This window comes from Camelus ferus, chromosome 24 (assembly GCF_009834535.1).
Source record: "Camelus ferus isolate YT-003-E chromosome 24, BCGSAC_Cfer_1.0, whole genome shotgun sequence".
In the NCBI taxonomy this organism is placed as follows: Eukaryota; Metazoa; Chordata; class Mammalia; order Artiodactyla; family Camelidae; genus Camelus; species Camelus ferus.
The window spans coordinates 9,975,313-9,987,488 of record NC_045719.1 but is presented as its reverse complement, the minus strand read 5'-3'; the positions used below and the strand labels follow the sequence as shown (position 1 = coordinate 9,987,488).

At 39.0% G+C, this 12,176-nt stretch overlaps 1 protein-coding gene across 3 annotated transcripts in view; it reads left to right on the top strand.

The window, feature by feature from the left end:
- Positions 1-12,176, top strand: part of OSBPL1A (oxysterol binding protein like 1A) — a 146,449-nt gene that overhangs the window by 89,483 nt on the left and 44,790 nt on the right. For 2 of the 3 annotated variants that reach the window (XM_032467151.1, XM_032467152.1), the window contains one exon: positions 6,575-6,732. In XM_032467151.1, the coding sequence (XP_032323042.1) occupies positions 6,671-6,732 (62 nt within the window). In that variant the 5' untranslated portion in view covers positions 6,575-6,670. Of the gene's footprint in view, positions 1-4,412; positions 4,420-6,574; positions 6,733-12,176 lie in introns of all 3 variants that reach the window. The other variant, XM_032467154.1, reaches the window with a different exon arrangement.

Here is a 12,176-nt window from a genome sequence, read left to right as displayed (position 1 = left end):
TGTATAAACATGTGTTCACTTGTGTGTCTTCCACTAGACTGGACTTTGAATATACGGAGGACACCAATCATATCTCATTAAATTTGTCTACACTGTTTTGACAGTTAGCCCTTTACCTCGTATTTGGTAGAGTGTTGATTTATTAAACTGAAGTCATGTGAAAATTGTTTGTTTTGTAGCTATGGATTATTGTGTTACTGGTCCTTAGTTGTAGAATTCTTTGTAGAGTGAATGCATAGGTGACCTTCTTGAAAAATTTAAGGCAAAACAAATTGTGAAGCACTCTGGATTTTAGTAGATACAAGATTTCCAGTAGCCTGCACACAGTGGTTTGAATAATTCTTCATCTGCAATTACATGTGCAGATCTTGCAAGTTGTGGAAAACATAGTAGATTTAGTTGCTTGGGGACAAGCCAGTACTTTTAAGAAACTGTCACAATCAACACTGTACCATTTGGCTGATTTTGACCTTGGACATCATTCAGGGAGGATGTATCTAGAATGTCTCCGACTTGTTGCTTGCTGCCAAGATTTCTGCTTCATGCTTTCGCCGCTTCCTCGGTACATTATTGCAGCAGTCTCTTGGCAGCCCCTTCTGGACTCACCCTGGTTTTCTGTTTGTTTTCGGTATGGTAGGTTTTGTTTATTTTCCTTGTGTTCTTCATATTTACTGTGTTATTTTTGAGTTTATGAAATTATACCTTAACGCTAAATAAAAATTTGGTTCTGATATTTTAAGCTTGGGTTACTTTGGACAGTCTTAGAACATGCCTAGTTCTTGGGAAACCATAAACAATGAAGGTACTAGGTCGAGTGTGTGTGCTTCCTGACCATTTCCTGTTACCTTAAGTAACGGGGAGGGGTTATTTGGACACTGTCCATGGTTCTTCCACATCTTGCTCCTTTGTACTATTTGTTCTCAAGCTAGTTTTCAAAGGTCATGTCAAAAAAAAAAAGTTTATCAGCGTAACATAAGAATTGTTGACATGTTTCTATTGTTTACTTCATGACCTCTTCCTTCAGCTTTTTGATAGGAAAACTCAAAGTAGGATAGAGATAATGGTCCTCTTTCTAAAATTTTTTTTAAAAACCACTTTATTAAGATATGACTGATATAACACAAGCTGTACACATACAACTTACGCAACTTGAGTAAAGTTTTAAAGCCTCGTTAACCCAGTCACAGCCATTGGCTTCCATGCTGTTTGATTGAAAGGAGATTATGTTCAACCTGAAATGTGTTCAAAATAATTTTAAGTACCAACGTGGACAGAGGTTTAAAGATCTGGGCCACCAGAGATTTGTGAACAAACTGTCTATTAATACTACTGTTTTAATGGAGAAATTTATCAGGCAGAGATTGTCTGCCTTAAATGTTTGTACATAGACTAGAGCATTTAATCTTGTAAAATACAGTCTTTTTCAGAATGTTATTCTGACACTTTTTGTATAAAAGATAATTATGAATTAAACCACCTGAACCCTTTTTGGAAATAGATGAGAATGAACAAACCCACGAATAAATACAAACTAAGCATGTCATTTCCCGCCATCACATAGGACTATACTGGTTTTCCTAACCTACTCACTAAAGTTCACTGAATAATGCAAGGCTGTTTGATAAATCCCTCACTCTGCTTTTCAGGGATGAATTGAAGTATCCTGAAAATTTGGGGTGGCTTTACTTAGTACAAAACACATGCTTAGAAGAGGAGAATGCAGTGGAAAGATGCAAGGCTAGTTTTGTCTGAAATCTAGCTATAGATATTGTTAAAATTTCTGCTCCTGCATTTAAAAATACATCTGTACAAAAATCACCCAGTTTTGCTCTAGGTCTGTGTGGCTTTCTTCCAGCATTGGCGTTGAGGTCAGAGATGACAGGGCCTGGAATGTAGTTCATGCATCCAGTGTGGTCAGGCTTTGGCTTTGGCTTGACAGGTTTTTGTTTGCTTGTTTGTTTGGGTTTTCTTTCTTTTGGTTTTGGTTTTACTGTGGTCAAATATACATAACATATTAACCATTTTTAAGCATGCAGTTCTGTGCCATTAAGTAAGTACATTATTGTCCAACCAGCACCGCCATCCATTGCCAGATCTTTTTCATCATCTCAAAATGAAACTCTGTACCCATTAAACGGTAACCCTCCCCTCTCCCCACCCCACCCCTCCTTGTGTGTTTAAAGCATGTACAGTACTCTTACATTACCGTAACCACCATATGTGAGGCCTTAATAAGCACACGTTTTCAGATGCTTTATGCTTTCCACTAAGACATCAATGTGTTGCCTGGTAACACTGAATGATAGGTAAGCTCTGGCCTATTTGATATTTATCTGTGTGGGCAAAATTGAAATACCTGTCATTTTAAGATGGAATCACCTCAGAGGCGCTGAGATCTATCACTTGAAAATTACTTTTATGGGCAGGTTTCACCTTAATGAGTAAGCCTCCGCAGCGACTAGGGCCTCTTTGGTACTTAGGTAAACATGTTTGAATTTAAATATACCTGGATACATGGGTCTCCAAGTGAAATGATGCTCTGCTGGAGTAGGTTCATGTGACTAATGCTTTGAAGGCGTAGATGTTAAGGATGGCTCCCTATTGCTAACAAAAGAAGTCCAAACTATGTCTCACTGTATACATATTGAACATCTCTGTGTTCATAGTATTAGACGTAACTGAGCTTTTGTTCTTAAGCAATGAGTTAGTCTTTATCTCGGGGACACTGTGAATCATGTAATTGATCACATTTCCTTCTTTGCCTCTGAAGCTAGAACACTCAGAGGTAAGTTAATGATTTGCCTTTAGCAGGTAAAGAACCTCATGGCATGTATTGGGATACTGCCTCATTCCTGGCTTCATTTTGTACTTTGACCCACCACCTGCCTTTGATCTTTACCCATCCCACCCAGTCAGCTTCATGACTGATTCACAGCTTCATTTCCACCCCGCTGTCCTGTCACCCCTCCTTGCTCGCATCTTCCACTCCCATCTTAATAAATGCTTCAGTGCTCTCTGCATTGGGTCATGCTGTCCCCACTGTTCCTCTGTTGTAACTCTCTTCCACCCCCAGTTCTTACTCCTTGTCGACTTAACTCAGCTCAGTCGTCAGTCACAATCACCTCCGGACACCTGGCCCCTCACTCTGTGAAGTTGGCTATTCCCTCCTCTGTGGTCCACTGTCTCCATTCAGACTTCTGTTATTGCCCCTAGAAAACTTCACTGAACTCTTGTGTTCACAGAACGATCTACTTCTGCTGGTCCACGGGCAGGGACCAAATCTTAATGTTCTTTGAATTCCGCCATGACTTGCACAAGATAAATGAGGGGAAGAATGCAGTAGTGTCAGATGTAGTGAAATGAGTCATGATAAAAATGTTTTAAATGGCCATTAGACTTCGCAGTGTGGAGGTAATTGGTGATCTTTGTCAGAGCCCTTAAGGGGAAGGGTCAGAATAGCTTGATTATATTAGAGGGAAGCAGGCTGGGACCAGGGTAGAGAGTAGGGAGGACGCGGGGGAAGGGGAGAGGTGGAGGAGCAGGGAGAGACAGACTAGGAGAGGGGAGAGTCCAGCTGCTGCTGGGCGGGAGAGGGAGGGGAACCATAAGAGTCTGTACTGCCACCTGCTAGTGTGTCCCTCGCGGTGAGCACAGTGGTCCCGTGATTGGGATGAAGGTATAGGTCTTCAGCTTGTGTTCAGTAAGTTGAAATTTTGTTTTGAGTAAAGTCTTTGCTTCATAGAAGCTCTTCCTGCCTTACCTTGTTTGGTGTTTACTGTATATCTGCTTTTTGTTAAGAATTTGCTTTTGAGGTGGATACGTCCCTATCTTATGATTGGCATCCCTTAAATAGCAGACACAGCATCCTGTACAGAGGGATGTTTAATGAATGCTTGAGGTTTTTCACTTCAGTGCTTTTTGGTTTTTCTTGACATCTAAATTATAAAGTAATAATGCATCTTGAATAATACTAACCAGTACAGATGAAAGTATTTTGACTCTTTAAATCTCTTAATTTTTTCATACGAAGTAAGTTTGAAAATGTAGAAGTGAAAAACCACCCCGTCTGCCGCCCAGGACCACCCTCACCGTCTTTGAGTCGAGTTTTGCTCACGCTGCTCTCTCCAGACAGCTCTTCGCTCACCTGCACCTGAGCACCATTTTCCTTGTTCTGAGGTTTACCTGTAGGACCCCTGTAAGCAGATCAGGTAGAGGCTCCCAAAGAAAGAGAACCAGGCATGGTATTCTTGACGTAAGAGAGGTCATTTTTGGCCTAAGCCGTTTTGTGATCTAGGCCTGGTCACAATGCTTGTTGCCCCTAAACTAGGTCTCAGTAATGAATGATCTTAAGGGAACAAAATAATGCAGAAATAAGCAGGACTGTTACCAAAGGTAATAAATTGGTTGTAAAGACTCCCAGTCTGTCCCAGTGGTAACGATTAGCCTGAAGCACTTTCTTGACGGGGGTGTGGTAGGCATTTACAGAATTCAAACCCTCTTTGGGCGCTTAACCACCTGATGGTCAGCTGGGACCTAAGGAATGATGATGTTGACCTTTTCTGACCCTCATGACTTCAGTTCAACTAAAGCTTCGACTCTTCCACCCTTTGCCCCAATTCTACATTGAATTTTCCTCTGCTCAAACTCCTCTGTGAATATGCACATCCCTTTAGCTTCAAACTTCCCTAATTTTGCCTTTCAGGGAGACACTGCTTGGGGGAAATCCCCTGGTGTTCTCCTTACTTGGTGCAAGTAATAAATCCTTCCTTCTCCTGCTCCTTGGCTGGGTTGTGTCTTTTTGCTCGACACCCACCAAGAGGCAAACCCAGTTTTCAGGTAACACCATCCCTCCTGTACCCTTTCCTGATACGCATTTGCCTCCCCCCACAAGTAGCCTGTTCCCCTCTTTGCCTTGCTGAGCCCTCGACCCGCTTCTGTCATTTTACTTCTCTGTTTACCTGAACCAGACTGATCTTTCTTTAAGGTAGAGTGAAATTATTTTTTTGCTTGTATTTTAGAGTTGTAAAATGGTATTCTCATCTTTTTTGTCTTAGCATTATTTTAAAAGCAGTTTTCTATTTTACAAAATTGTTTTTCTTAGTATAATTTTAACAGGTGTTTATTTCATCTAATGGGTGACCATTAGCTATTCAGGTTGTCTTCACTTTTTTTCAGTAAAATATTGTCACTGCCTCCCAGAATTGACAGTGAAAAATAAATATCGCTTAAAATTTGTTAAAATATCTGTTTCTCCGCTATAAGGTATGTGACAGAACAAAGCTATATTTTCAATTCTGGCAAAGTTGTATTTGCAGAAAATAAAAATAACTTCACTAGTATTGAGTGTATTCTGCAAGTAATGTAACACCATTCAGAGGATCCAAAGTTCCAAGGTGTGCTGTCCAGCCTGCAGTTGGGCTTGTCCAGCAGTGGTTACCAGTCAGCCTAATGTGATGAAAATAAGGGTCCATGATTTGGGCCAAATTATAGAATGCAGTAGGGGGAAGAGAAAGTGTTAAAATTTTTTTATTTTCTGAACATTTTAGCTATAATACATACTAAGCAGTTGGCCTAAAAATTATTTAAGGAAATTTACTTGAATATGTGTAAGAGTTCTTCCCTAGAGCAGAGGAGAGTTGAGTGTATAGTCATCTGCTTAAGGAAAGTTAGATGTTACCTTGAATTTGCATTTTAATAAAAACTTAGGCACCATTTAAAGTTTTCTGGAGATTGAATGGCTGTTGCTTTGAGCTGAAACAGAGCATTAAACAAGGAGTCAGGAAACCCAACTCACAAACCATGGGACCATCAGCATACTTGTCCACCCCTAGTCCTTCCTCATCATTACCAAAGCACCCTGGAGATGCTGGGAGGAGATGAGGATGTGAGTGTGCCTGAAAACTGTAATGTAGTGTGCAAAAATAAGTTGTCTTATTATTCCCAAACAAGCAGATGGCTCCAAGCTGAGTACACAGCCAACGGGGAATGTGGCATTTCTACCCTAAAAATGCCTGCCTGATAACTAGATTTTATATGCCCACTTCGGGCTTTAGCTCTTGAGGATTTAAATAATATAATACCAGAAGAAGTGTTTTCTAAAGTATTTAAGAATTACCCTTGCTTTTGTGTCTATAGTAGTGGATATAACTTACACTCTTCCCAAGTACAGTCACTGCTGCTTTTTTCTTATGCATGAATTTTTAAAGTTGAATGTTTGTTTGTTTGTTTTAAGTTATGCCTCTTCTAAGATGCTTTGAGAGGGAAGATAAAAACAAATTTGGGGAGGGGAATACTGAATATAATTTCTTGCAGAATTGGATAATCTTTGGAAGTCTCTTTTAATGTATAAAATCTGTTCAGTTCTAAGTTTGTATAATCCTATATCTGTTTCCACCTTAGCCTTATTGGGTACAGGTTCCCTGAAATCCCTGAGAAGGTAGTTAACGGATGGATTGTTGAAGGACAAAGTAGGCTGCTTAGGTTTCAAGGCCTGATGCATTAAGGGAGATATCCATTGTTACCGGAGCCTCGCACCAAAGTTCAGTTCATTGACCGTGAACATGCTCTGCCACAGATTCCGAGTCCTGAACGGACCCTGAGTAGATTGGAAGCTGTGACCGCACACTCCTTTGAAGAGGAAGGAGAACACCTGAGCAGCGGAAAGCACAGAATGTCCGAAGGAAAAGACTGTGGTGGTGGAGATGCTCTCTCCAATGGCATCAAAAAACACAGGTGGGATAGCCTTTCACAGTGATCGTTGCTGCCTTTTTATTATCACGCACGTTTGGGTTTGTAAAGAAAAGTATGCCTTCTCTTTGTCTTTGTTTTTTCTCTCTGTTGGCTATTTTTATTGCTCTGTCACCTCAAGGAAAGGATTTGGCTTCAGTACTTTGTCCTATTTAAGAGAAGAACATCAACTGTAACTGTAGGAACTAAGCACAGAACTTCGTTTTTAGCAACCATGGTTTTAGGAGGGCATACATTCTCTAGCTGGTGACTTAAAGAGGCTCTTCAGGACTCCCTAATGAAACTGATGCTGGGTTCCTTTTTTCAGCATGCATCTTTTATGAGTCTGCCTCCCAGTGCTATTTTAGTTTCTAGTCATTTGATCTCTGTTGGTTTTATTAAGAATGGATGGTAATATTGCTTGCTGCTTGATATAATTTAGTGACATTTAAACAAAGACTTTTATTAAGACCCAGGGTTTGTTGACCATACCCATTTTATACTGTCTAATAACATTAGTATCTTTTTATTCCCTTGAAGATCTAGTCCTAGACATTGTCCCAGATTAATGAGACGTAATAGACACTAGAGTTCTCCGGTTTCATACAAGTTTATAGACACAGTGCCATATGTGTGTGCTGGTGTTCATAGAATACTATATTGTATCAAATTATCAATGAAGAATATATCTTGCTGTCATTGTAAACAGTACTTTTGGGATAGAAAGTTATTAACAGTTAATTTCTACAAGGTAGTTTTTTTGGTTTAATATTTATAGATATGTGTAGCTCTAACCCCATTTCTGTACCATGATTCTCAACTGTTCTACTGGAAAAAAATGTACATGTCACTTCTGTTTATGTGTATTTGCCCCTTGTCAACAAAAAATGTTTGTTTTTACTTATTTTGAAAAGATCAGTGAGTTTTAGGTAGCTAATAGCTAAAACCAGAGTTTTCTTTCGTTCGGTTAGAGGGTATCCTCTGAACGTGCTCATAGATGTTATCTTGTGCTGGAGTGTACCAGTGCAAATGTGTGGCCAGCCGTGAATGCCTTTCCCAACTCACTTCTGTGGTTACTGTCAGCTGCTTTGGGGTCCAGGGCTTTTTTCCACGCAGGCCATATACCTAACAGAAGACCTGGCAGGTCTCCCAGTCTCTAAAGGGAAGACAGCCTTTACCTATTTAACACATACGTCATGACAGTCCAGTGCGAACACAGGTGAAATCTTTGGAATGTTCAAAGAAGCATAAAATCATCGAAATAATTAAGATATCAGAAGGAGCACTGTGCTTAGAGGCGGTCATATCCCGTGGCTGGAGGGGGAGTTCTCTGCTTTTTGGAGCAGAGAAAGGGTCCAGCGCCCTTTTGTGTATGTGCTGTAGTGCATCATAACAGGAGTTATTTTGCATCTGACAAAAAATTACTACTATATTCATATATTCTGTGTTGTCTCTTAATTAGTCAAACCCAGAATTGTACAGATGTGAAGGTTAAGATGGAATTGTTAAAAAAAATGAAGTCAGGACAGGTCACTAAGAAATCAACGAGATAGTGACTTAGCCAGAAAAGTTCAGCTGATAAGTAAGATGTAAACCTGTAAATGTAATAACATGTTCTTCAATTATTCAGAGGAAATATTTACTAAATTATCAGCATCAAATATGTGGGAGAACATAACAATTTCTTACTTTTAAAGATAGCTATTGTAAGAGGTTTTTTTTTTTAATTTTTTCACCATTGAGTTCTTCTCTAATCAAATAAACAGAGCATATGCCACATACAATTTAAGAGTTTCATTTTAGAATGGGAAAATCAGTATTCAGTGTTATAGGATCCCTCTTGCCTGTGCCCTAAATTGCATTGTAAGTAGTCTGTAATTATAATGGGCAGTTATTAATATTAAGAGTAATTTGAGCTAATAGTAATTTTGATGGTATTTTGGAAAAGCAGGTGTATGTTGCAACTGGGGGATTGGCCTAAAGTGACCGTGAAATTTATTTGTAGTCTTCTATTTTATCTTTAAAAGTCTTGTGAAATTTGTGTTTGACCTTGTCATGTTTGCTTTCTTTAATAATATTGATAAATAATTTACTCACCACTTACTTAAGTTTCCCATAAAAATCTTGTCTTTTTCCCTCATGGCCATGTCACCACCTGTTCCAGGATATACACACTTAAATTTAGGAAGGGAGATGGGAAGAATTTGGATTATAAAATTTAAAAGAGAGAAATGCGTATTTTAAAATGGAAAAGGAGAAGGTTTACCAATTTTAGTGCCCATGGAAAATGTTAAATCATGACTTAACTAATTTGCTGTTAAGATAGAACTAGGGTTTTCAGCCATTTTGGTTTTTAGCTATGGAACCATTTGTGCAACAGAAGTTTAGTGTGGAAACTATTAAAATCTCCCCCACCCTCCAAGACTAATGAGGCTTCTGTAGAGGGGACCTCTCCCATCTTCTCCCCAGTCTCCCACTGCAGTTGGAATCACCATACCTACTTCGTTTCCTTATCCAGCGAAAACGGTTAAGCTTTACCTTCTCTAGTAAGTATTACAGAAACAGCAGGGCCCCCCTCGCCCAGCTGTGACACAGTGAACCGTCCACAGGCTGTTTCTGCTCTTCTTTAATGTGTCCGCACGCCGGGTACCTGGGAGAGTTCCTGCTGCATAGGGAACACCCAGTAAAAATGGCCTGTTCTGACTCTGTTTACTCCTTTTCTCCTTAAGAGTGGTGATTCGCTTTGCTCTGAATACAGAACCTCTGGCCTTTTGTTTTCTTTTCCACCCCATTATCGTAGGATGATGTCATGAGGTACAGTTTGAAAAATCTCTGACCCAGAGAATCATACTGCTATAAGGCCTATGTCATGTTAATTTAAAGTATGGCAACCAAATTGAGTTTATTTCTGTGAAAAGTGAAACATAGGTATTATGGCTCTTTAATCTATCCTAGGTGATAATTACAAAGATAATTATTTTAGTTAACAAACTAGGTAATTTAAGTCATCTCTTAAATACAAATTTGGCTTAACTGAACTGAATCCCCACTCTGAAAATCTTGTGAAAGCTAACTGGAATCTCAAAAAAAGTGGTTTTTCTACCATACTGAAGTTTAGAAAACTTGTACGGTGTCTCTTAATGATTAGGCCTGGGGAAAAGGTTTTTCATTCACTCTGAATTACTGACATGCTGTGTCCTCTGACGGCCAATAATCTTTGGTGTTGTATGTGTCTTTGGGCTTTTAAGTTAGTTGTAGAGAAATATCAACAGAAATCAATAGAATTTTATTTAATACCTAGAACCAAAAATACTGCGGAGAGAGAATATACAAAATAAAGACTCCAATGCACTTTTTCCCCCCCTGGAAAATACGTTGAGTTACTCAGTGGAAGATGAGCCTTTACTATGCTAGTCAGGTTTATATTTACAGGGCTTCTTGTCATTTTGGTTGTCTGTGTTCCATGAGGTCAGTTCTCTACTCTTGGACCTAATTTATTACATTTATTCTGAACTCTCATCTTTCAGCTTTTTAGCAGTTTGACCCGAGTTGTTAAGACTGGTAAAGATACTGATGTTTATCTCATCTGGATTTATAATATAAAAGATAGGAGTGCGGGACAGGTGAGTCAGAATCTGAAATGTTGGGTCCATGTTGTGATTCTATAAATAGTATTCCTGCTCTTAGTAGATTGAAAGGGAAAAATCATACGATCCTTCTAATAAGGAAAAGATAGTGAAATAAAGCAGTCGTTCATGACTAATGTCTTAGCGAGTCACAAGCAGAAGAGAACCTCTTGAATCTGGCTGAAAATTGCAGCAAATAAATACTTGAGATAATAAGACAAGGATGCCTGTCGTCGTCTCTTCTGTTCGACATTGTTTGGAGGTCCTAACCAGAGACACAGTGCACTCCAGAATTTAGAAACAAAACCCTAGACATCTACAGACAAATTATTACAGTTAGTGAGAAAGTGTGGCCAGGTTTTGCTTTTATACAAAATCAGCTAAGTACGTTTCCATGCGCCTTCAACAGACAGAAATTGCAGTTAAAACTGGGGAGTGGGGAGATTCAGTAATTATTAAAAAGTCACTTACCTAGGAATAAATCTTAGCCAAAAAAAATGTGTAATATAAAACTTATTGAAAGACATAAAACTTACCAAGAAGGAAGTCATTGTCTTAAAATATATTTTGCCAACTTGATCTGTAGACTCAATGTATTTTTAATTAAAATTGCAATATCCTTTTCCTTGGAAGTTGGGAAATGGATTCTGAAATACATGTTTAAGCACAGAAAGCTTTGGAGAGCCAAGATACCGTTCAGGAAGTTGGTTGGGGGCGGGAAGGGAAGGCATTTGCCCAACCAAATGTCAAGACTGATTACAAATCTTTAGTGCAGAATTGTGCTACAAGCAAGACTGACCTGAAGAACGGAAGTAAAAGGTCCCGAGACCCACACATACTAGGAAATCTGGTTTGAGTAATCGAGCTAACGTAGCAGATCAGCGAGGGAGAGAGTGGATTGTTAGGTAAATGATGCTGGGACAATCATCTAATACAGGGAAAAAAAAATTAAAAAGAAAATGGACCCCTATTTAATATACACAAATACAAACTGTAGATGAATAAATAAAACACAAACCAGTGTGGAAGGGAAAACTTCATAAAACTTCTACAAGAGAATATAAAAAATACCTTTGCAGTTTTAAAATACGGAAGGATTTCTTACAACAGAAATGTGATAGGGACTAAGTTTTTATCTGATTCTAATTAATGTACTTGTTCTTGATGTATTTAGTGGAATAAAACCCTTCGATTCTTTCATAAATGTGGCTAAGAATCTCAAAGGTTTAGTTTACTGAAATCATAGGTTAGGGTTCCAGACAATCTTAGTTTACCCTTTATTTATCCTTCATTTCTGCTTTAGAACTGAATTATTAGGTAACCAGATAACAGCTGTTTTCTGTATATGAAGAATGTACTGACAAATTGAAGTCAGAAAGGTTGAAAACTAAGCTAAGACAGTATCTTCTAAGAAGTAAAACTATATTAAGAAAATATTGTTCATGGTAAATAAAAATTATTCAACTCTGAATATCTTTAAATCACTAGTACAAACCCACCGTGGTTTTGAAGTCTCCCTGTAGATACTGAGACAGATCATCTGGTTTCAGACTTGATTATGATTAGGGCAGGACAGAGAGTAACTAACAAGTCACCCCACTCAGGTGTCCTCTGGGTGGCCTGGGCAGAAAACACCCTTGTCTGTTAGGAAATATTTGGGATAATTCCTTATTGTCATGTGGGGACCAGGATCACTTAAGCAGGAGTCCAGATGCGTCTGAGGACTCAGTAGTAAGAGCCCTGCGCTGAATTAGCCAGGTTTGTGTCAGGCCTGTGGCCTGGAAGGAGCAGCGGTTCCAGAGACACCGAGTTCTATGCTCTCAC